Source organism: Ranitomeya imitator, chromosome 10, assembly GCF_032444005.1.
Source record: "Ranitomeya imitator isolate aRanImi1 chromosome 10, aRanImi1.pri, whole genome shotgun sequence".
In the NCBI taxonomy this organism is placed as follows: domain Eukaryota; kingdom Metazoa; phylum Chordata; class Amphibia; order Anura; family Dendrobatidae; genus Ranitomeya; species Ranitomeya imitator.
The window spans coordinates 102,788,338-102,809,893 of NC_091291.1; the positions used below are offsets into that span (position 1 = coordinate 102,788,338).

At 45.8% G+C, this 21,556-nt stretch overlaps 2 protein-coding genes across 6 annotated transcripts in view; one reads left to right on the forward strand and one right to left on the reverse strand.

Annotated features, from left to right (window-relative positions):
* RNF207 (ring finger protein 207) overlaps nt 1-21,556 on the reverse strand; it is a 67,621-nt gene that overhangs the window by 30,286 nt on the left and 15,779 nt on the right. The gene's annotated exons all lie outside the window — the stretch shown is intronic.
* Nucleotides 2,025-20,435, forward strand: LOC138651180 (intelectin-1-like). 5 transcript variants are annotated; one of them, XM_069741209.1, is made up of 10 exons: nt 2,032-2,227; nt 2,478-2,682; nt 3,017-3,100; nt 7,634-7,792; nt 8,174-8,341; nt 10,905-10,996; nt 11,571-11,729; nt 11,915-12,035; nt 19,263-19,366; nt 20,204-20,435. In XM_069741209.1, the coding sequence occupies exons 3-10, from the start codon at nt 3,028-3,030 to the stop codon at nt 20,354-20,356; spliced, it is 1,029 nt and encodes a 342-aa protein (XP_069597310.1). In that variant the 5' UTR covers nt 2,032-2,227; nt 2,478-2,682; nt 3,017-3,027; the 3' UTR covers nt 20,357-20,435. The 5 variants fall into 5 exon arrangements, with proteins under 5 accessions (XP_069597311.1, XP_069597310.1, XP_069597306.1 ...); XM_069741210.1 differs by lacking the exon at nt 2,478-2,682 and having other exon boundaries at nt 2,025-2,119; XM_069741205.1 differs by lacking the exon at nt 2,478-2,682.

Sequence of the window (21,556 nt, forward strand, 5' to 3'; positions counted from 1 at the left end):
AGCTTGTCTGATTTTTTCTCTTTATAGGTATATTTTTAAGAAAAATGTAAATTGTTCTTTTTCATTCTATAACATGTCTCCGAAGTAAGGCTGGAATTGGGCATCCCCAGATCAACACCTGGTTGTCTAATGGTTAGACGGAGACCTGGAGAGGCGTACAAGCCAGTGTCTTACACCCACTGTGAAATTTGGTGGAGGATCGGTGATGATCTGGGGATGCTTCAGCAAGGATGGAATTGGGCAGGTTAATCTTTGCGAAGGACGTATGAATCAAGCCGCAAACAAGGTTATCCTGGAAAAGCAGTTGATTCCTTCTGCTCAATGTTCCCCAACTCTGAGGATTGTTTTTTTCCAGCAGGACAATGCGCCATGCCACACAGCTAGGTCAATCAAGGTGTGGATGAAGGAGCACCACATCAAATCCCTGTCATGGCCAGCCCAATCTCCAGACCTGAACCCCATTGAAAACCTCTGGAATATAATCAAGAGGATGATGGATAGTCACAAGCCATCAAACAAAGAAGAACTGCTTACATTTTTGTACCAGGAGTGGCATAAAGTCACCCAGAAGCAGTGTGAAAGACTGGTGGAAAGCATGCCAAGACGCAGGAAAGCTGTGAATAAAAATCATGATTATTCCACAAAATATTGATTTCTGAACTCTTCCTGAGTTAAAACATTAGTATTGGTTTCTATAAATGATTCTGAACTTGTTTTTTTGCATTATTTGAGGTCTGCAAGCACTGTTTTATTTTTGTTATTTTGACCATTTCTCATTTTCAGAAACTAAATACAAAATGTATTGCTTGGAACTTGGGAGACATGTTGTCAGTGGTTTATACGTTGTGTGACCACTTTTTCCCAGCAATTACTGCTGTAATTCTTTTGGGGTATGTCTCCACCAGCTTTGTACATCTAGAAGCTAAAACTTTTGCCCATTCTTCTTTGTACACTCACTCTAGCTCAGTGAGGTTGGATGGAGAAGTCTGTGAACAGCAATATCCAAGTCTTACCATAGTTTCTAAATAGGATTTAGGTCTGGACTGCAACTGGGCCATTCACACACGAATAGGATTTGATCTAAGCCATCCATTCTAGCTGTCAGTATATTTAGGGTTGTTTCCCTGCTGGAAGGTGATTCTGCTCCTCACTCTGAAGTCTTTTGCAACCTCTAGCAGTTTTTCCTCCAGAATTTACCTGTATTTAGCTTCATCTATCTTCCCCGCAATTCCACCACCATGATTGACTGTTGGGATGGTGTTTTCATGGTGATGTGCAGTGTTAGTTTTCTGCTGCACATAGAGTTTTGCATTTAGCCCCAACAATTCTAGTTTGATCTCATCTGACCAGAGCACCTTCTTCCACATTCTAGCTGTGTCTCCTACTTTACTTTTTGCAAACTGGACTTCTTATGGTTTGCTTTAAAAAAAATGGCTTCCTTCTTGCTACTCTTCCATAAAAGCTGCATTTGTGGACTACACGACTAATAGTTGTCCTGTGGATAGTTTCCCTTTCCTGAGCTGTGGATCTCTACAGATCCTCCAGGTGACCATGGGCCTCTCGACGGCTTCTTTAATTAGCGCTCTCCTTTTTTGTGATGTCGGTTTAGGTGGACGGCCATGTCTTTGTAGGTTTGCAGTTGTGCCATACTCCTTCCATTTTTTTGGCGATGGATTGAACAATGAACAGTGAGATTTCATCGCTTGGGCTATTTTTTCATAACCTGACCCTGCTTTACTCTTCTCCACAACTTTATCCCTAACCTGTCTCATGTGTTAATTGGTTTTTATGATTCTGTTTGATCCCTAATGTTCTCAAACCTCTGAGGCCTTCACAGAACAGATTTAGTTACACTAAGAATACATTACACACAGGGAGACTCAATTTACTATTTATGTGACTTTTATTTGGTCTCCCAGGATTTTGTTTAGGGATATCAGACTACAGAGGGCTGAATATAAATACATGTCACAACCCAATCACCTGATATTATCACCTGCAGCATTGTCATATAGTAATAATATCATAGCTGTTCCCAGCAGCAGGAGAAGAATATAGTGATTTTGGAGGAGTCAGTGACCTGGTCGCTCGTTTTAGTAAAGACAGGAAGCATAAGAAGGTGAGGAGAGGAATGAGCGTAAGTTGGAGGATATACCGAGAGAGTATATGAAGCAGGTTCCCCCAGCCCCTGGCAGCACCGAGTATTTCAGCACATGCTCATTTTGTGGTAGGTATCAAACTAATTACTTGTGATGTGAGGAAGTAAAGGATACAGGTGATACATAGTACATGGAGCAGAGCGTCCTACAGCAGCATACTGATCCTATAAGACTAATTCCTGGGCAGATATGCTCCAATGAGGTATTTCCAGGTGAGACATGAACCTGAATCACCATCTTCCCTGACTTGGCACTCCTGTTTCATGAGAGCGAGATGGAGGGCACCAAGCAGAAGGTGACACTTTTCCTACCCTGCAGGTCATTAGACGAGACACACACGGAATTAAGACCATTCAATTAAACATTGACTGACAGCCGAGCGGAGGAGTCGCCTTGTGTGGTGACGGTAGTAAATGGGGACAGTGTAGGACGCTGCCAGTCTTACCTCCCGGCTGCTGACAGATCGGTGGACCCTAACCGCTCACTAGCCCCTACTCCATATACCAGGACTCCACGCCACAAGGTAGGTCATAGACATGTAGAGGGAGGATTTTTGGATCATCAGGTGCAGTTGAGGGATCATGTGGTAGGGATTCGGACATGTGTCCCAGGTGCTCGGTGGCAGGGGTATCCACCAAGCCACTCATCATAGCAAAAAAACAGTGATGGGGTTGGCAGCAGAGAGGATGGACCCTCACCTATCATATTCATATGCCTTGACTTTTTAAGACTCGGATAACCCTTTAAGGGGTTAACATTAATAGACATATAAATTTATATTATTATTATTATTATTACACTATTGTTTTCTGTGAATATTATGCTATATAGTAACACCCCAAAAAATGTTTTCATAGCTCATACCAAAATGTTCCTGCATGTTCTGCTCCTGCTCCCCCTAGTGGTTGGTGAAAAAGATATTGTAACCTGCACATCATGTGGTGAGTAGTATCTCAGCGAGTGAGGGCTATGATTCCTTGTCTAGTATACCTTATATTTATTGACCATAAAGAGGGACACAGATGTCATTGAAGGGTAACAGAATGTTTTTTTTTTTTTTTATAGAATTTGTATTGGTCATATAATAACTAGCAGTCCCCCTAAGGGGACCTGTTTGGATGGAGAATACAGATTATAACTGACTGGTTCTCTGAAATGGAGTGGCACCAAATTCACCACTTTCTCCAGTTCAGCCACGCATCTTTACATGATTAACAGCTGGTCACGGTGCACAGTACTGCTGGGGTAGTTACGGGATTACTGTGGACAGAACTTTTTGAGGGGTCTGCTGCTGACACTTATAGGGACATAAGCTTATGGAAACTCTTTGTCTCCTTGAGGGCACACTCTGAGTCGGGAGGAAGTTCTAAAAGCAATGTGAGAAAATATAGTTTTACTGGAAAAGTTGTGGATGCTTGCAGCAAACTCCAGCAGAGGTGGTAGGAAAATGAAGATTAAAGGAAACCCGTCACGAAAAATGTCTACCTAAAAGTAAAGGTGTGACTGTAAAGACTCTCAGGCTGAGTTAATCGATACCTTTGGTGTAGAAATCTGCCCAGGCATTGCTGAGAAATTCGGCATTAAAGTTATATGTAAATTAGTCTCAGGTGCTTTAAAGTGCTTTTGCATCTAATTTGCATATAACTTCAATGCCGGATTTATTAGCAATGGCTGGACGTATTTCTACACCAAAGATATCGATTAACTAAGCGTGAGACAGTCTTTACAGCCATACCTGTAGTTTTAGGTACAAATTCCTTCTGACAAGTTCCCTTTAAGTGATTTGATATGCCTATGGTAATGTTTATAGTTTAGAGTCAATATCACAGAGCATGGTCCTCAGAGTTGGAAATATTTTTTTCTACTTTCGACACAATAGAAAAATGACTCCACAGACACAGGAGCGCTCTATATGAGAAAGCCGCTGCCAAAATTATCTGACAGCGACTTGTCTTCTCTCCATGACGAATATGAAAAAGTAGACGTGGACCGCATGGACTGGATTCCGCGTCCCACACAGGCACGGCACTTACATGTCCTGATATTTTTAGGTATAGCGCTTAATTTGGGGCTATATTGCCCACATACAGGCAAGTGTGTGACTGATGAAGGTCCGGATGTAGGACCGAAACGTTTCTGTTATTTTGTGGACACCATTAAATCACCTGTCTTACGTTACGTTGACTGCTGAGTTTTTGTTATATATTGACTTATATCCAGGCAACACATAAGTATGAAATCGCCTATCGGGTGAGAGTCAGGAGGCCCTATAACATTTGACTATCGGACGATCCTACCAATATTGTCTGGCTGAATTTGGTGGCCTTAACCAATGTAATATCAAGACCTTTGAAATGGCTGAATCAGTAACCAAAACTAAAACATGTCAAAAATGTATTTCTAACATATTTAATATACTCTAAGGGGAACTGAAGAAAAAATGGCTGTCTAAAAGTAAAGAGAGAGGCAGTGATCACATAATGTAGGTACAATTCCAGAGGAACGAATACATTTTAGGTTAGAAATGTCACAATTTAATATTGTCCACAAAATGTGTTATACATCTACAGGTTTACACAAGATGGGGCTCAGTTCAGATGACTCCTGTCTGGCTTGGGTGCACCCGTCCGAAAGCTGACCTCATTCACCTAATTTGGAGAGTGTCCATAATTACTGAGATGTTGTTTTTTTGCAATGGCGAAATAAGTATAGGATTTCAATTTCCATTTTACTGTGAACCCAGGTTTACTTTAAGTGAGTTTTTAATGAATTCAGGACTCATTGTTTTCACACGAGTCTCACCCAGCTCTTCCAAAATGGTAATAGTTGGGGCATGACGGGGGTGCAACTGGGGGATGACACCACAGTTCATCTAATTCTAATATAGCGTTTTCTACACTAGAAATCTTACTCCGGTCAGTAACTAGAGTAAGAATTCCAGTGTGGCGCACTGGGGTACAGGTCACTTGTAAGAAACATGCGTCTCTTAATGAAACAGGAGTGTCTGACTCCAACACGCCCTTTCATCAAGACCGGCGAGAAAATTACTGGCCTTGATGAATCAGGGCCACTGCCTCTTACATAGCACTGTAGTTTATTAGAACACCCTGAGAGCATTTTCATGTTTAAACGGTTATTTCCCCAAAAAATGGAATAGGGGACAACTCGCTCATTGCTGGAGATTCGACCGCTGGGACCTCCATGGATCTGGACATCGGGGCTCCATCTTGAATGAAACAGATGTGTGCATGTTCACCCTCCACTCCATTCATTTTCTATGTGACTACTGTAGAAGCCAAGCGCTGCACTCAACAGTCCCTTAGACAATGAATAGATTCGAGGCCAAGCATGCACACATTTGTTTAATTCAAGACCCGGCTCCAGAGCTCTGTTCTCAGGGCTCCAGGGCTACGATGTTGGGATCCTTGAAACCTTGAGAGTCCCAGCTGTCAAGTCTCCATAGATCAGCACGATATCCCATATCTTATGGATAGGAGAGAACTTGCTTTTTTGTGAAAAACTATTTAATGTGGGCAAAGGATTTGCCATTTTTTAAGGTCATGAGTACAATGAAACCAGGGGCATAGTGATAGGAGTGCAGCCCTGGACCCTAAGCTCTTTAGACAGAAGATACAGTTGTGCTCAAAAGTTTACATACCCCGGCAGATTTTTTGCTTTCTTGGACTTTTTCCAGAGAATATGAATGATAACACCAAAACTTTTTCTCCACTCATGGTTAGTGGTTGGGTGAAGCCATTTATTGTCAAACTATTGTGTTTTCTCTTTTTAAATCATAATGACAACCCAAAACATCCAAATGACCCTGATCAAAAGTTTACATACCCCATTACTTAATACCGTGTATTGCCCTATGTAACATCAATGACAGCTTGAAGTCTTTTGTGGTAGTTGTGGATGAGGTTCTTTATTTTCTCAGATGGTAAAGCTGCCCACTCTTCTTGGAAAAAAGCCTCCAGTTCTTGTAAATTCCTGGGCTGTCTAGCATCAACTGCGTGCTTGAGCTCTTCTCAGAGTGGCTCAATGATATTGAGGTCAGGAGACTGAGATGGCCACTCCAGAACCTTCACTTTGCTCTGCTGTAGCCAATGACAGGTCGACTTGGTCTTGTGTTTTGGATCGTTGTCATGTTGGAATGTCCAAGTACGTCCCATGCGCAGCTTCAGGGCTGATGAGTGCAAATTTGCCCCCAGTATTTGCTGATAACATGTTGCATTTATTTTTCCTTCAACTTCGACCAAGTTTCCTGTGCCTTTGCAGCTCATATATCCCAAAACATCAGCGATCCACCACTGTTCTTTACAATAGGAATGGTGTTCCTTTCATCATAGGCCTTGTTGACCTCTCTCCAAATGTAACGTTTATGGTTGTAGCCAAAAAGTTCAATTTTGGTCTCATAACTACAAATTACCTTGTTTCCAGAAGTTTTGAGACTTGTCTCTGTGCTGTTTTGCGTATTGTAGGCGAGATACTTTGTGGCATTTGTGCAGTAATGGCTTTCTTCTGGTGACTCAACCATGGAGCCCATTTTTCTTCACGCGCCTCCTTATTGTGCATCTTGAAACAGCTACACCGCTAGTATTCAGGGAGTCCTGTATTTCAGCTGATGTTATTTGTGGGTTTTTCTTTGCATCCCGAACACTTTTCCTGGCAGTTATGGATGACATTTTTGTTGGTCTTTACAGAGCCCCTGATTTTCCATTTGTTAATCACAGTTTTAATGCTGCTGACTGGCATTATCAATTCCTCGGATATCTTTTTGTATCCCTTTCCTGTTTTATACAGTTCAACTACCTTTTCTGATAGATCCATTGACAATTCTTTTCGCTTTCCCCATGACTCACAATCCAGAAACGTCAGTGGCTGGATGAAAGATGCAAGAGTCTGTCTGGATCCCAGAAACTCGCTCAGCTTTTATACATACACACTGATTACAAGCAAACAGGTCACAGGTGAGGCTGTTACCTTTAGTAGCTATTCAAACCCATTTGTGTCAACTTCTGTGAATGTTATCAGGCCAAAATCACCAGGGTATGTGAATTTTTCATCAGGGTCATATGGATGTTTTGGATTGTCATTATGATTTAAAAAAGAGAAAACACAGTAGTTTGACAATAAATGGCTTCACCCAATCACTAACCATGAGTGGTGAAAAAGGTTTGGGGTTATCATTCATATTCTCTGAAAAAAGGCCAAGAAAGCAAATATTCTGCAGGGGTATGTAAACTTTTGAGCACAACTGTATGAGCATTATAACTGGCAGATAGTTGGTGGGAATTATAGTACACCTGTGTAGGACCTGGCCTAATAAGAGATCCGGTCTCACCTACACCGGTACCGGATGCAGTGGAGGATTGAGTGGTGCAATATGGATTTAGTCTGAATAAAGAAAGGCTACAGAATGCTTTGAACGTGCATTACCAGCTGAAATATGTGCCTCTTCTGTATGTGATTAGAAAACTGTTCAATTTCTAAGAAGAAAGAGAACATTCTGAACCTGCTGGCGTGCTGGAATGATGACACTGAACCCCCCGTGCCCGACCCCATCATGGTACCTTATATACACGGCTACAGGAGCTGCAAGGAGATCAAGCTCTTTGAACCAAATGCAACAGGTGACTCTGTGGATGTGATTACAATGGCTGTATCATGGGCACATCTAGTGTTACAGGTTCTCAGGTATCACTTCCTAACCAGTGCAAGGTGCCTGCTAGAATTACCTGCACCAGATATCACAGGGCTATTTAAATGGCTTTTATGTCCAGTCTATGCTATCTCAATGTGTGAATATAATCTAATGTTTGCTGGTATCAGCCATTTCAGTCTGAGCGTAGTCCGACTGTACGACTATTATGTAATTATTGGATGTCCCCATGATCATTACCCACACATCCTGGTCTGAGACCATCCAGATACATACTGTATGTGTGACTGAGAGCACGTCGAAATCCAGCATTACTAATTAAAAAAAATCTAAGATGCTTTTGCTCTGGCAGATGGGATATATACCCTGATGACTACTGTTGGTGAAACCTACCAAGCCTTCTGTGACATGACCACCAGAGGTGGCGGCTGGACTTTGGTGGCTAGTGTCCATGAGAATGACGTGTATGGAAGGTGTACGGTGGGAGATCGCTGGTCCAGCCAACAAGGTACGTTAACAGGTACGCGGAAGCAACAAGAACAGACAATGGGAAGACAGTGGCACTTAACAAACAACGATTTATTTGGCTAACACAAATATCTATTTATATATAGGTAGGTAACAGTGAACAATGGCAGTACAATGATACGGCGAAGCAACTAAGCAAGATATCTATACAACGTTCTATACAGTGGGTACAGAAAGTATTCAAACCCCTTTAAATTTTTCACTCTTTGTTTCATTGCAGCCATTTGGCAAATTCAAAAAAAAGTTCATTTTTTTCACATTAATATACACTCTGCACCCCATCCTGACTGAAAAAAAAAAAGAAATGTAGAAATTATTGCATATTTATTTAAAAAAGAAAAACTGAAATATCACATGGTCATAAGTATTCAGACCCTGTGCTCAGTATGGCGTAGAAGCACCTTTTGAGCTAGTACAGCCATGAGTCTTCTTGGGAATGATGCAACAAGTTTTTCACACTTGGATTTGGGGATCCTCGGCCATTCTTCCTTGCAGAGCCTCTCTAGTTCAGTCAGGTTGGATGGTGGACGTTGGTGGACAGCCATTTTCAGGTCTCTCCAGAAATGCTCAACTGGGTTTAGGTCAGGGCTCTGGCTGGGCCAGTCAAGAATGGTCACAGAGTTGTTCTGAAGCCGCTCCTTTGTTATTTTAGCTGTGTGCTTAGGGTCATTGTCTTGTTGGAAGGTGAACCTTTGGCCAAGTCTGAGGTTCAGAGCACTCTGGAAGAGGTTTTCATCCAGGATATCTCTGTACTTAGCCGCATTCATGTTTCCTTCAATAGCAACCAGTCGTCCTGGTTCCTGCAGCTGAAAAACACCCCCATAGCATGATGCTGCCACCACGTTTCACTGTTGGGATTGTATTGGGCAGATGATGAGCTGTGCCTGGTTTTCCCCACACATATCGCTTAGAATTATCGCAAAAAAGGTCTATCTTCGTCTCATCAGACCAGAGAATCTTATTTCTCATAGTCTGGGAGTCCTTCATGTGTTTTTAGCAAACTCTATGCAGGCTTTCATATGTCTTGCACTGAGGAGAGGCTTGTGTCGCACACTCTGCCATAAAGGTCCGACTGGTGGAGGGCTGCAGTGATTTTTCACTTTGTGGGACTTTCTCCCATCTCCCTACTGCATCTCTGGAGCTCAGTCACAGTGATCTTGGGGTTCTTCTTTACTTCTCTCACCAAGGCTCTTCTCCCACGATTGCTCAGTTTGGCTGGATGGCCAGGTCTGGGAAGACTTCTGGTGGTCTCAAACTTCTTCCATTTATGGATTATGGAGGCCACTGTGGTCTTAAGACCCTTGAGTATTGCAGAAATTCTGTTGTAACCTAGGCCAGATCTGTGCCTTGCTACAATTCTGTCTCTGAGCTCCTTGACCAGTTCCTTTGACCTCATGATTCTCATTTGGTCTGACATGCACTGTAAGCTGTGAGGTCTTATATAGACAGGTGGGCGTCTTATAAATCAAGTCCTATCAGTTTAATTAACCACAGCTGGACTCCAATGAAGGAGTAGAACCATCTGAAGGAGGATCAGAAGGAAATGGACATCATGTGTCTTAGCAAAGGGTCTGAATACTTATGACAATGTGATATTTCAGTTTTTATTTTTTATTAAATTTGCAAAAATTTCTACATTTCTGTTTTTTTTCAGTCTAGATGGGGTGCAGAGTGTACATTAATGAGAAAAAAATGAACTTTTTTGAATTTACCAAATGGCTGCAATGAAAGAGTGAAAAATGTAAAGGGGTCTGAATACTATCCATACCCACTGTATGTAACACTGTCCTCTATATCTTGCAATTATATGACTGTTTATCAGTAATGCAGTAATGCCTAGTCCTAATGCCTCAGCTTAATAGGCGTCACTCTCACCAATGGCTGGTCACCATTGTTTTTTCTTTAAGCGGCTCGAAACGTGACACTGGCCCTCACAGAAGTCACCGGTATTTCCCACTAGGCCGCAAATCCCAGATTGATGAGTTTCTTGGGACACAGTACTCTGGTCACACAGGCTGACTTCATTCCCTGTAGCACGGCCCCGACCCCGGCCCACACTGTGTACTGTACGTCTACGCTGGAAGTAACGGCCCACACTAATGTCACTTTCTACGGCCTGATCGTTTCCTCGGCTAACTCAATTCGGATTTCTCAGCCCTGGTCTCTAGTGACCCTGATCCCGATCCTTCTCCCAGAGCTGGGTACTCAGTCCTTCACTTGAAGCTGCTCACTGGTAGTGGCGACGTAAGCCAACTCCACTGCACCGCGAACCCATCCTGCTCAGGTCCTGCTCAGGTCCAGCCTTCAACTCCTCTTCTTCTTTTCATTCCCAGGCCTCTTATTATTATTAACAGCACCACAACTGTCATCTGACCCGTTGTCTTCTCCAACCTCCTCCATGCGGGAACATACCCTTCGCTCTTCGGTTCCTACTATTGCATTTCATTGGTTCCACTTTCTCTTTCGTCTTTGACCAGTAGATTGTGGTGTTCGCTTGCAGACACTCGGCTTAAACAATATTATGTGTGTCTCTTCACCCCTTCATCTTTTTGCAGGTAATCGACCAGAAAGTCCTCAAGGAGATGGCAACTGGGCAAACTATGCTACTTTCGGTTCTCCTGGCGGAGCCACCAGTGATGACTATAAGGTATAAAATGTAAATTATAGACTAGAGTTGTGCATCGTTCTGTATTTTGGGAAACTGGGTCTGATTCCAAATTAGTTTGTCCTGAACGTGTTAGATGCAATATTTGGCCCCATATTAAAATATGGATTCCCAGCTTGAACTATCTCACATGTAGAGGATCATTCCAAGAGCTGCCAAGATGATCCAGTGATGGCTGCAGATATTTGAAATGTAAATCCGTCAACACCTTTAAATCTTCTATCTGTTGCTACATCTGGAAGTAATTAATATTGTCATTCATATGAAAATGATGTGTCAAATGCAACCTAAGGAGGTAGAGGCTTGGGAAGCGCTCTTTCACTTTCAGTACATTTATCACCTCAATTGCATATGAATTATAGCAACGATTTCTCAGAAATGCAGCAACAGATAGAAGATATAAAGGGGTCAATGTATTTATATTTGAAAAACCTACATGCCCCTAAATGCGGTTTAGTGGGAATGGGATGATCTTTCAGATTCCAACCTTATTGTGTGTCAGCTTAGAAAATTCAGACCCAATAATAGTAAATAAATTGTATGTTTCCTCAATAAGAATGCCGGATATCATGACATAAATGCAGAGGACCTGGGTATTTGGCACATCCCCAATGACACGCCATTGTCCCGATGGAGAGATTCAGCTCTTCTGAGATACCACACTGAGACTGGCTTCCTTCCTGGAGAAGGTGGAAACCTCTTCCAGTTGTACAAGGTAATGTGGACACTATCCTAGTTACTGATGCAACATAGGACAGGTTTTGGTGACAGGAGTCAAGTATGATTGTATAAAGGGGGTACAGAGTTTATCACAGACTAGGTGGGTGAGGTAATGACCTTTGCTGTATCCCGTACTCATACCTGGTTACAATGCTGCCCATATTTAATATTTCTGATCAGAAATACCCAGTGAAGTACAATGCTGGAAGCTGCCTCACTAATAACGGCCCCAATGTTCCTGTTGTATATGACTTTGGAAGTGCCGTCACCGCAGCTAACTACTACTCACCATCCGGAAGAGGTAAGACAAAGATCATTTACATAAAGTAATACTTTCTTTAACTTTTCTTGTTCTCGAATTATAGGGAAGCTATGATCAGAAAATGACCTATTGTTTACATCTGGTTTTTGTGTTACACGTGTATTTTGTTTTACATTTTTCGCAATGTTTTGTTTTTCATATAACAATTATATATATATATATATATATATATATATATATAAAATCAGAAAAAAAAATCTTTTTTTTTCTGATTTTCTATTTTGGAGGTTTGGACATTACCTTAACAGGCCTTATTGCGCCCCGTTTCTTTTGGTAGTGCTGCCAAATTTTCTATAGATACAGTATATAACAATAGATGATGTCACAGCCTTTGCACTCGCTCATTAGCGAGGATAGGGTCAGACTCTGTTCATTGCTGATAATGTGTGCTGTTTCCTGAAAGGACAGGAAGTTAGAGTCTAAAAAAAATCTTGCCTTGCGCATGTGTGTACTATGGAGGACAGAGAATGAACTTCAATCCAATATTGCAGCCAGCATGCAGCCAGCGGGTAAGGAAAGGGTGAATCAAACACACGAAAACCGCGGCTCTATGGCTGAAAATTGTTCCCTCCAAATTCAGGTGACAGAGTCCCTTGAACCTTATTTGCTAAGTTGCTGTGAGCTGGGTCTCTCAGCTGAAGTGGATTTTTGTAATCTCCTCCTCTATATAGACCCAGCCTTGACTACAGCTAGTGTCAGTGATCAGTTCTGCTGCCTGGCTTGGAGGTTGAAGGAGAGTGATATTTGGAGCTTGGAGGTTTATTACAGAGATTGGTGTCTGCTGTTTTGGTTGCTTGTTAAACCTGTTTTCCTTTCTAGTTTTCTCCTTCTCTTCCCTTCTATGTGTATCCTCTGTGGTTGTGTGAGCATTTGGTGAGTTTGAGACTTTTAGTTACCTTGTCTGTATCCCCTGTTTATTGTTGTGTTTATACACTGGTTCAGTCCTCCTCCCTGGGGGGGAAGAGGGGGCCACTTATAGGGCCTGCACAGGAGACAGGGAGACGCTGGCGGCTCGGGCCTCCTAACCATCATAGGTACCCCCAAGATAAGGGAAAGCCAGGGCCCCATTAAAGTGGTAGGGACAGGTGCGGGTCCCAGTACGCCCTCCTGCCCCTTTAACGCTGCTTACAGCGTGACAATATAATATCTGATATATGCAATATATTCCAAAACTCAAGGACAGGCCGGAGCGAGCCGCCCCCTCCCCCCCACGGCTATGCGAAGGCCAGCATGACAATGGGTTGGAGAGGAGGGGGTGGGGCTGAAAGGGTTAACAGTATAGGGGGCGGGGGAGATAGTTGAAGAGAGGGTTAGGGAAGTGTCAGGGGGCGGGGGCCGGTCAGTTCCCGCTCACCAGCACTGAAAGCAGCAGCATGTCAGGTGTGGACGCTGTGCTGCAGAGCCTGAGGGCGGCTGCAACCTCTCGGCCTCCCGGATGGCTGGAGGCGCAGGTGGCCCACCTGCTGGACGGCGGCGCCGGCGGCAGCGGATCCCCGCCGGCGGTCCCCCATCTTGATCGGCGGGCTCGGCGGACACGGCCCCCCGAGCGCCTATCGCCGGATCCTGGGCCTAGCGCCCCCGCAGGCGTAGGAGCCCCTCCCGGGACCCTCCAGGCCGGGCGCCGGTAAGAGCAGCGGCGAGTAGGCCCCGGCCTGGGAGGAATCCGACTGCCAGGGGGGGCGCAGCGGCGGTTGCTAGGCCCTCACCTCATGGTGCGGTGGGGGCGGAGCCAAGATGCGCCGGGCAGCGCTTGGGGCCTAGAGCAGCGGGAGGCCGCGGCGGTGCCGGTTCCGCCGCGCGGTCTGCCTCGGCGGTGAGAGCGGGGCCCAGAGGAGCGGTGGATGGAAGCGGGGCGGGCTGCCCGAGGCAGGACGGCGCTGGGTCGGCCCCTACTACAGTGGCGGGGGGTCCCCCTGCTCCAGGGCCTTGGAGCGGACAGCCTCTTACGGCGGCCTGGACTGCGGCTGGCGCCGGTCAGCAAGATGTGCCCTCGCCGGTCCAGGCGGCGTCTCCCCCCATCGCGGGGAGTCCGAATCCAGTGTCCCACGGGCCAGCTGCGTCCGGGAGCAGCGGGTCTGACGGACACCTCCAAGGCACATCGTTGGACGGGTCGGTGGCGGATTGGGCCGTTCGTGGACGTCCGGATACCAGCACTCCGGCTGAAGGGACCACAGATCCCTTGCAGCCCGGTGAGTATGCGTCTGTGTCTCGTGCTTGTTCTTATGATGCTAGTGCGCCTGCGTTTAGTGGTGGTCAGGGAGCGCTTAGCGGCGTAGCTGCGGCAGGGGTAGCAGGCGGCGGTGAAGCGGCAGGGGTGCGGGAGCTTTTGGTTAATGTGCAGAACCTGCTAGCTAGATTGGATCGTGATGTGGCTCCGCAGGGTTTTTTGGGTGCTTGGTCTGGTGTAACACGGAGTCCGGTTAGTGCGGCAGCAGCGCAGGCCGAGGTTGCGGAGCCAGTTTCGGTTTCTGTGCAGACTGAGAAGGAGAAGGAGTGTAGGGTCCACTTAGATGATAGGGCGCACGGCGAGGTATACGTGTGTTTTGAGGGCCCGTTGGGGGCGCATCTTAAGAAAGAGGTCAGGGAAAAGATTAGTAAGGATGAGTACGTGGAAATTTTTTCACTGCTCCCCTTGGAGAAATTTAACATTGACAAGGGGAAGAAGGAGGATTTAAAAAAGGAGGAGGAAGAAAAGCGGCGTTGGCGTTTGATTCCCCAGACTTTTGCTAATTGGCTTCAAGCTTTTGCCATTTTGGCCAGTGTTATTGGCGAGAAGGCTCCGGAGAATTGCTCGGGGCTGTTTTGCTACATGGATTCCATCAGTGAGGCTCATAGGGTGTATGGCGGTCAGGCGTGGCTGAGATACGATGAGCAGTTTAGGCAGAGAAAAGCTGTGCGGCCGGCTATTAGGTGGGACCAGAAGGATATTGGTCTCTGGTTGCGCGTGATGGCGCAGTACAAGTTCGGCCATCCCTTTCAAGGGGGGGCCGGTGGGTCCGGCCATGGATCTCAGTCCGGTGCAGGGAGCTCCTCAGGCAACGCCGGTCAGGCAGGAGGACAGAAGTTGGGTGTCTGCTGGCAATTTAATGAGGGACAGTGCAAATTTGGAAGCAATTGTAGATTTAAACATTTGTGCTCCCACTGCAGTGGTTCCTCCCACGGAGCCGCAAAATGCTTTAAGAAGGGCAAGGCAAAAGCAGGTCCAGGTAATTCCCATGGGGGAGACTCCGGTGATGGTGGAAAGGATGGTCCCTTATCTAAGTAGGTACCCGGATAAGGAAAAGGCGGCACTGTTACTGTCCGGTTTTACGGAAGGTTTTGTTATTCCAGCACCTCCTTTTGTGGTTCCCGTTGTTAGGAAAAATCTGCATTCAGCCTTGTTACACTCTGAGGTGGTTTCAGAGAAGTTACGTAAGGAGGTGGCTTTGGGCCGCATGGCTGGCCCTTTTGACCATGCTCCGTTTGAGGACTTAGTTGTTTCCCCTCTGGGGGTGGTCCCTAAGAAGGAAGCGGGAAAATTTCGCCTTATCCAGCACCTGTCGTATCCTAAGGATAGGTCGGTGAACGACGGCATTGATCCTGATTTGTGCTCGGTGGTTTACGCATCGTTTGATGAAGCGGTAGCTTGGGTGCAGAGATGCGGAAAAGGTGCCCTGTTGGCAAAGACGGACATAGAAGCCGCTTTTCGATTGTTGCCGGTTCATCCGTCTAGCGTTAGACTTCTTGGATGTTTTTGGGAGAAAAAATTTTTTGTTGACAGATGTTTGTCCATGGGTTGTTCGCTGTCTTGTGCTCTGTTCGAGGCGTTTAGTTCCTTTTTGGAATGGGTGGTACGGGACGTGTCTGGTTGCGATGCGGTCCTACACTACCTAGACGATTTTTTGTGCATCGGCCCGGCGGGGTCCGATTGCTGTGCAAGGATTTTGAATGCGATTGAATGGGTGGCTTCGCGGTTCGGGGTCCCGCTGGCACCGGGTAAGACGGAAGGCCCGAGTACGTGCTTGTGTTTCTTAGGCATAGTCATCGATACCGTGCGGTGGGAGTTTCGTTTGCCTGAGGACAAATTGACGGGCCTACGGGAAGACGTTGTGCGAACTGGTCGCCTGCGTAAGGTGCCTTTGCGAGACCTGCAATCTCTGCTCGGTAAGCTTAATTTCGCTTGTCGAGTCATGCCAATGGGGCGAGTTTTTTCTAGGAGGTTGGCTAGCGCTACGGCGGGAGTTAAGGCTCCTCACCATTTTGTGCGGTTATTAGCTGAGCACAAGGAGGATTTGGCAGTGTGGAGTGAGTTCCTGAAGTAATATAATGGTAGGTCGTTGTTTATGGCGGGCGTGATTGACAACGAGTCGTTGGAATTATTCACTGACGCAGCCGGAGGTTCGGGTTTTGGAGCATATTTCCAAGGGCAATGGTGCGCGGCAAAGTGGCCTGCGAGTTGGATTTCTACTGGTTTAGTTCGTAACATTGCTCTCCTGGAGATTTTCCCTATTTTGGTAGCGGTGCACTTGTGGCAAGATAATTTTCGGAACAGGCGTGTTCGTTTTCGTTGCGATAACATGGGGGTGGTTTGCGCGATTAATAGTTTGTCTGCATCTTCGCCGCCGGTGGTTTGCGTGTTACGGCGTTTGGTGCTGTTGTGTTTGAATTTGAACGCGCATGTCACAGCGTCGCATGTGCCGGGAGTTCATAACTCCATCGCTGACTCTCTTTCTCGTTTGCAGTTCGATCGTTTTCGGTCATTGGCCCCGGAGGCGGAGATGGTCGGTTTGGAGTGCCCTCCAGAACTTTGGCTAGCGGTGTCCGGGACGCTCAGGCATTGATTAAGGCGTCGTTGGCTCCCAGAACCTGGGAGGCTTATCAGGCAACTTGGCGGGAGTGGGAGTTTTTGCTAGCAGCGGAATCTGGTGGGTGGAGCTACCTGGATCAGATCGGGATCCTGTTGTCATGGTTGAGTCGGGGGGCATCAGCGGGTTGGTCTCCCGCAAAAGTGTCAAGAGTCATGGCGGCCCTGGCCTTTGGTTGCAAATTGCGGGGTCAGGACGATATCACCAAGTCCTTTTTGGTGCAGAGGGCCGTAAGAGGTTTTAGGCGGCGGCCCAGAGGAACAGATTCTAGGAGGCCGGTGTCTTTTAACGTTTTGGAAAAATTGGGCGAAGCATTGTCATCACTGTGTTCTTCGTTTTTTGAGCTTTGTTTATTTCGGCTGGCCTTTTCATTGGCCTTTTTTGGGGCCTTTAGAGTAGGAGAGTTGGTGGCACCAAACAAAAAAGGGCCGGGGGGTTTATTGGCCAGGGACGTATTGTTGGCTGGGGGCCAGGTGGAGTTATGGTTGCGAAGGTCAAAGTCGGATCAGGAGGGGCGGGGCAGCAGAATTGTGGTGGGCTCAGTTGCGGGGTCCGTTATGTGTCCAGTCTCTTGCCTTAGCAACTTTTGGGGCCTGCAGCCTAAGCGGGATGGGGCATTGTTATGTCACCAGGATGGTTCCTGCTTGTCTCGATACCAGTTTACGGCGGTTTTCAAAAAGGCGATTTCCTCGGTGGGGTTGGATGGGGCTTGTTTCGCCCCTCACTCCTTCCGGATAGGTGCCGCAACTGAAGCGGCAATTGGGGGATTGGAGGATTCCGCCATTCGTAGGATCGGTAGGTGGCGCTCCAACCGCTTTAGAAGTTATGTGCGGCCACAGGGGGTGGTCGATGGGGTTTTATAGGCTTTATGGAGCGTTTTGCTGCAGTAGGGGACAGTTGTTAAGTTTGTGTTTGTTTTCCAGGTCACCAAGGTTTATTGGTGTGGATTCTTGGACACTCGTACGTGCACTGGGGAGCTCTGCGAGCTGACGTTCGGACGGAGGGCAGGCAACTCGGATTTGATCGAAGCGTCGCAGTCATCCGGTGGCTCGGTTTTCGGGGTATGGCCTGGAATCGCGTGTTGCGGGAAATCCAGAACAGTGTGAGACTGGACAGAGCTCCCGACGTTTTGGTTTTGCACGTGGGGGGTAACGATCTTGGGGTCCGACCTTTTCGGGAGTTGGTTAGAGACATCAAACAGGACTGTTTACGTTTGTGGGTTTTGTACCCGGGATTGACTGTCGTCTGGTCCGAAATCGTGCCGCGGAAACGGTGGAAGCACATGCGGTCTTTGCAAAATATTGATAAGGCCCGCATAAAGGTGAACAGGGCGGTGTCTGCCTTTGTGGTTAGGAATGGGGGTGCGGCGGTCAGACATTTTGAATTGGAATCTGGAAATGGGGAGTATTGGTTGGCGGACGGCGTGCATTTGAATGCTGTAGGAATGGATTTTTGGGCTCTCGGGTTACAGGAGGGCATTGAGAAGGCCATAGCTTTTCGGTCGGGTGGGGTCTCGGGCCTTTAAGGTTTTCAAAGGCCTCTCGTTGTGGCGGTTGGGGGGAGTCCTTGGAGTTGGTGGAAATTGGTTTGGGGGGTCCATAGGTATATGGCTCCTCTGTTCTGAAGTTTATTATGTTTTGGATCTGGTGATTGGTGGTGGGGAGTTCCGGCAGGGGTGGTCGGATCTCATGTTTTTACCGCGAACAGTGAACCCTCTTGCGGGTTTTTTGGTGCTCCCGAGCCAGGCTTACAACGGCTGGGAGTAAAATATGGTTTGAGTTATGTTCGCGGTATGGTTAAAATCACGAGATTCTTTTGGGCTCCAAGGACTTCCCCTAGTTTTGAAATGTATGCTTTTACATTAATTGTTAACCGTTGTTTTTGTTTAATAAACAGGCTGCTGTGGCCTACATAATTCCAAAGAAACTCTTGTCTCTGTCTTAATTGGGAGAAGGGGTTCGGGTGGTCGCGCTGGGGGAAAAAAGGTAAGGGATGGTAAGAGTGTCAGTAGGGGGTATCTCCCTCTTTCCCAAGAAGCTTCGACAATACCAGGGTCAAGCATAAGATATCAGCTTCTGTGAAGACACTGAACCAGCAGGGAGTGCAGTAATATGTAAAGTTGTCCAGGCCAAGGAATAATAGGAAAATTGAAGAGTTTCAACTTCTGTAAAGGCGAAAAACATGTAGTTTGATAATGAAGCTGATTTATGTTGCTCTGGGTGCCGTGACCCTTAGGGGTCCTGACTTTCCCTTGATGGCACAACTTGTACTCGTATGTTTTGCGCTTCCATACCTTTCATGTGCAGGGATCTGAGATATGCTCATCAGAGTTCTTCCATTTACCATCTCTCCTTTCTAACAGCTGAATTTGTCCCAGGTTTTATCCAGTTTCGAGTATTTAACAATGAAAAGGCAGCGGTGGCTTTATGTCCAGGAATGAAGGTGACCGGGTGTAACCCAGAACATGTATGTATTCCGCCCTTGTAATGTCAGTAGAATGTCAATCATTTCTCTGTACTTCCTGAAGGTGTATGGTTTGTATTGCCGTCTCCTTCTAAAAAAGAGCCTGAAATCTTCCAGTGAGGATGAAGACGAAAGGGCTTCATTATCATCATTTTTCAGTCTTTATTTCTTTTTTTTCTTCTTCCTTGGTGCACGTGATTCATGAATTGTTCGCAAAATAAAAAAAATGCTCTTTATTTAAGTCTTTAAAACTTCGTTGCAACTTACTCAATGCAAAAAGTCGCACGTTAGGCTAAAATGACATTTAAAGTGCGCATAATTTTCATACGTCCATAAAATCTATCCGGTGAGAAACTGGAGAACATTTTGGAGAAAAAAAAATAATTGTGACAGTTTCGAAAGTTGAAATTGATGAATCGGTTGAAAACATTTGGATCCCCCAAATCCTTACCGCAATGATGAACATAACATATCTGGTAAACACATAAAATAGTCTTAAAAAAGTTGCAAAATTAAAAAAAAAAAAAAAAAGAATGAGATGCAAATGAAAAACAGGTTACAAAAACACCAAAGACTAGTTAAAAAAAAAGCGCAAATACATTAATGAATGTGTTCTGTAGTGCTAGAAAAGCTTTTACCAGGACACTACTATGAAGAGCAAAAATGCCGAAATATTTGGGTCTAGAGACGGGCGGCTCTGGTTTGGTAGATATCTATAGTCATGTTTCAAGGCTCAGACGTCCAAGGTGACTGCCTATAAGTGGCTGCACATCCATCGCTGCATCATACATTTTACCAATGTATCATGGCATTAGTAATAACTCATCCTTGTGTTTGCAGCATTGCATTGGAGGAGGGGGATACTTCCCAGAAGCTAGCCCCAAACAGTGTGGAGATTTTCCTTCCTACGACTGGGACGGGTATGGAGCCGGGAGTGGATCCAGTTGCAGCAAGGAAATCACCGAATCTGCTGTGCTCCTATTCTACCGCTAACCAGCTGCCTGTACTGTTCCTGTCTGCACTGATTATATGGTTACATGGTGCAGAATAAAGTTTTAGATTAGACAAAGCAGCAATGTCTCCTGGCTCATTGTGGGACATGAGTGCAAATGGGGAATTTACATCCTTGCAAGAGGATGGGACCGGATGCAGCTCAATCTGGAGTATAGGAAGCGCGTTGGGTACATGAAGCACACATAACATGCTGGGACTGTATTTTCCATCCTTGATGAGAAAACATTGGCCGCATCTTGTAGACCACTCCTGGTCAGATTCTCGAGTCATTAGTGACTACAGGCGCCCCCACAGTGCTAACCTAGGAATAGTGCTCATAAGGATAGCCTCAAAGTGGTGCCCATAGTGATGGTATCTGATTGGTGCCCATAGTGCTAGCCTTATAACAGTGCCCATGGTGCTAACCTCAAAGTAGTCCCTGTAGTGGTAGCCTCACAGTAGTTCCATAATGCTAGAGTGGAGCTCATATAATCCTCATTCACATGGGCGTATTTCCATTACGTCTGGTATTAGGTTTTTGTTTTGTTTTTTTCTTTTACAGACTCCACATGTACCCATTATAATCTATGCTGCTATGCACATGGCCGTGTTTTTACACAGACTGTGTGGAAAACACACGGAGACATGTCCGTTTTTTTTTTCCTGCAGCACGGATGAGAAAGGCCAATACAAGTCTATGGGTCCGTGTAAAACGCGTACAGCACGCGGATGGCGTCGATGCACAGTCCGTGTCCGGCCCGTGTTAAACACTTATTTCTTTATCTGTACCAGAAAAACACTGATGGTAAAAGACGGACACACTGACAGCACACTGATCCAAAACACCGATGACACGGTACCGTTTTTTCCACGTACGTGTTTAAGCACAGATGTGTGAACGGGGCCTAAAATAGACTTTAAAAAAGTTTTAAATTAAAAGTTCAATTAGAGGCTAATCGTAACCAAAACTAGACAAAGGTGGCACAAATGCAATAATGAAGTGGACCCTGAGACCATCGCAGTGGTGGAGATGGCGCTGGACCCAGGGAGGGTGAAGGCTATCTGGTTTAACTTTATATTACAATGAACGTTTGGGGAAAACCTATTTGTAAATGACTTGCCAATATTTAGACTCTAGATTGTGAATCCTTAGAATTTTACATCCAGTTTATCTTCTGTAACATCCCCAAGAGTCCTCAA